Here is a 3,487-nt window from a genome sequence, read left to right on the forward strand (position 1 = left end):
GAAGGTATGCTCTCACCATCTCTCTTTCTCTCTCTCTCTCTCCGGCTGGGGGACACATGTATTCACTTCACCAGCAAGACACTTGTTCCTGTCCTACCATACATTCACATCATCATCATCATCGAATGTTTTAAATCCAGGTTTGCCCCCCATTGGCCCAGGGCGGCTGGATCTACCTCAGTGCCATAGCAACCGCCCTCACACTATCTCGCCATCTTGCCCAGTTTGGGGTGTCCTCCTTTTTCAAACCAACCCTCCCAATCTTCACCTCCACCTGTCCCCTCCACCTGTCCCCTCCACCTTTTCCTCAGTCTACCTCGCTTTTGCATTCCATAAAAACCCTGCCAAATCAGGCACAATAGCCTGGGGTAGTCTTCTACCTGGTCGGCTCCTGTCAACCAAACTACCCATGCATTCATGGAAGATGGGCATTAAACAATGATGATGATGATGTGCGTATGTGTGTTTATGTCTGTGTTTTTCACACTCCTCCATCACCACTTAACAACTGGTGCCGATTTGCTTGCATCCTAGTAACCTAGCAGTTCAGCTAAAGAATTGATAAAATACATACCAGACTGAAAATCCTAAAAGAAAAAAAACAAGTATTGTGGTCAATTTGTTTGACTAAAACCCTTCCTGGTAGTGCTCCAGCTTGGCCGCAATCCAGTGACTGAAACAAATATAAAGTAAGCGAAAGTACAAGAAGATTGTATTTATTTGGTTTACATGGTTCCATTCTTCTAATAAGATCTAAATCCTAATGGAGACTATGATTTGCAACAATCTAATCTCGGTGAAAACCTGAAATGTCATGATTCAATTAATTAACTGAGTACAGCTGATGTGACCATAATTTATCTCTTTACTTAAGAATTTGGAATGGAACTGAAACTTTCCCATTGTATTAGTAATGTAGGTGAGATAAATCCATTGGCAAAATGGGAAGTATTTGTATGAATGAAAACTAAAAGCTGATTTCAAATTATGGCACAAGGCCTGCAATCATGTGGGAGGGGTAAGTCGATTGCATTGAGACCAGTATTCAACTGGTACTTGTTGTATCGACTCCAAAAGAAGGAAAAGCAAAGTGCACCTTGCCAGAATTTGGATTCTGAATGTAAAGATGAATGAAATGTCACTTATGTCACTATATAGGCGTAGGAGTGGCTGTGTGGTAAGTAGCTTGCTTACCAACCATATGGTTCTGGGTTCAGTCCCACTGCGTGGCACCTTGGGCAAGTGTCTTCTACTATAGCCTCGGGCCGACCAAAGCCTTGTGAGTGGATTTGGTAGACGGAAACTGAAAGAAGCCCGTCGTATATATGTATATATATACATATATGTATGTGTGTTTGTGTGTCTGTGTTTGTTCCCCCACCATCGCTTGACAACTGATGCTGGTGTGTTTACGTCCCCGTAACTTAGCGGTTTGGCAAAAAGAGACCGATAGAATAAGTACTAGGCTTACAAAGAATAAGTCCTGGGGTCAATTTTCTCGACTAAAGGCGGTGCTCCAGCATGGCCACAGTCAAATGACTAAAACAAGTAAAAGAGTAACCGTTTTGCCCGGTATGCTAACAATTCTGCTAGTTTGATGCTTTTACTGGTTCTAATTTGGCTAGTTCTTTATTTATCTGTCATTTTGTTTTCCTCCCATCTGTTGTAGGTGTGAAGAGAAACCTTCATGTTGCTTTGATAATGGACTTTAAGAACCAGACATTTGCCATCAACTGTGAAAGCAACCCAGCACTTTACAAGTACTGTGCAGTTCAATGGATGGATTCTTGGAGTCGTGACAGCATGCTCAAGGTAGGAAAATTGTTTTATAAATTCTAATTTTTGGTTGTGATTTACTCAAAAGAAGGGCATATACACTTAAGTTTTTGCAAGGACTCAGAGAGCATATGAGACATTTTGGCACAGCCACTTTGGCACCATCTACTTGGCATCAATGCTGACTTATTTGACATTAGACGTTTTAATGCTTCTCTCTTTTTAACACTTTAGCATTGAAATTATTCTTTGCTAGCAAAGCCACAGTGTAACATTTTGTAACATATATTTATAAAGCAGCCATCAGGAATGTGTTTAATATGTAATTGGTCTATCCAATAGTATTACATCACTAAAGTTAGTGGATGTTTAAGCAATGAGTTCATGGATAGTTGATAGACTGGATATGATACTGATAAAAGGGCAATAACTCTTGAAATATGCATATACACACAATTTTTTTTTATTACTCTTCGATTAACATATTCATATACAAAACATCACAATTTTCAATACTGGCTCTGAATTCTATGTATAATCTGTAGAGATAAACTTTAAAATCAAATTATTCTGTAAAATGTAATGCTTATTCATTTACATTATTTTGAATTAATCTTAATTATCTCATAGCTTTGAGATTTCAGTGATGTGATTGTTTATGTTTTTAGAATGACATTGTAGGGTAGGTATAAGAAGCCAGATCTAGCTGGTTTGAACATAAAACAGGGAGAATATTTGGGCCAGATATGACTAATTTAAATTCTAAAGGATTAATGTTTCTTTCATTCTCCTCCCTCCTTTCTCTCTCTCTCTCTCTCTCTCTCTATATATATATATATATATGTGTGTGTGTGTGTGTGTGTGTGTGTGTGTGTGTGAGCATCTAGTTATGATTGTATGTATGTGTAATGTTTCTCCCTTTATCCCTCTCTCCCCCACTCTCTCTGTATTTGTATGTGTGTGTGTTTCTCCATGCACGTGTATATGTATTTGTCTCCGTTGTCAAAATACGCCCTCACCAAACAAGCTGAATGTGCAGCCAGCCATGCCAAACCACCAGTATGTCCAAACAGTTGTCGCCAGTTATATCATTCCACTGAGAGAATGGTAAGAAGGAAGAAATATCCCGATATCCTGAAACTGAAGACTAGATATGTGTGTGTGTGTGTGTGTGTGTGTGTGTGTACTGGACATGTTTCTTCTTCTGTTGCTCAAGACTGGTCATTGCTTTTTAAGTCAATTTACATGCTTCCTTTTCCATTCTAGATTCCAGAAATGTTGTTGGCAGAAAAACCTAAAGAAGCCACTAAAGACAACCAGCGCAGCCAACGTCACTCTCACTCAGGAAAGGATCACCCCTTCAAGGCATTCCTGCAGATCCATGAAGCATGTCATGAGTTGAGTGCCACTCCAAGACGTTACATTGCCTTCCTCAACACCTACTTGTCTGTCTATCAACAGAAGAAGGAGAAGGTTGCACAGCAAATCCAGCACTTACAGGTACACACAACACTGGGGGAACCGCTATATCAGTGTTTCTCAACCGTTTTTACCTATGGACCCCATTGATTCCTGTTTTATTCCCCGTCATCATCTGATGGTTAAATAAACCCTTTTATATTTTCATAGTTGAATATTATTGGTTTTGAATTTTGGCACAAGGTCAACAAGTTTGGGTGTAAATCAATTACATTGACCCCTGTGTTCAACT

The 3,487-nt window shown here is 39.5% G+C and overlaps 1 protein-coding gene across 1 annotated transcript in view; it reads left to right on the top strand.

The window, feature by feature from the left end:
* The window catches only part of LOC106875444 (cytoplasmic dynein 2 heavy chain 1), a 297,845-nt gene that overhangs the window by 225,729 nt on the left and 68,629 nt on the right, over window positions 1-3,487 (top strand). The window contains exons 46-47 of the mRNA XM_052974965.1: window positions 1,670-1,812; window positions 3,043-3,276. Coding sequence (XP_052830925.1) covers window positions 1,670-1,812; window positions 3,043-3,276 — 377 coding nt within the window. The remainder of the gene's footprint in view (window positions 1-1,669; window positions 1,813-3,042; window positions 3,277-3,487) is intronic.

Source organism: Octopus bimaculoides, chromosome 20 (assembly GCF_001194135.2).
Source record: "Octopus bimaculoides isolate UCB-OBI-ISO-001 chromosome 20, ASM119413v2, whole genome shotgun sequence".
Lineage (NCBI taxonomy): Eukaryota > Metazoa > Mollusca > Cephalopoda > Octopoda > Octopodidae > Octopus > Octopus bimaculoides.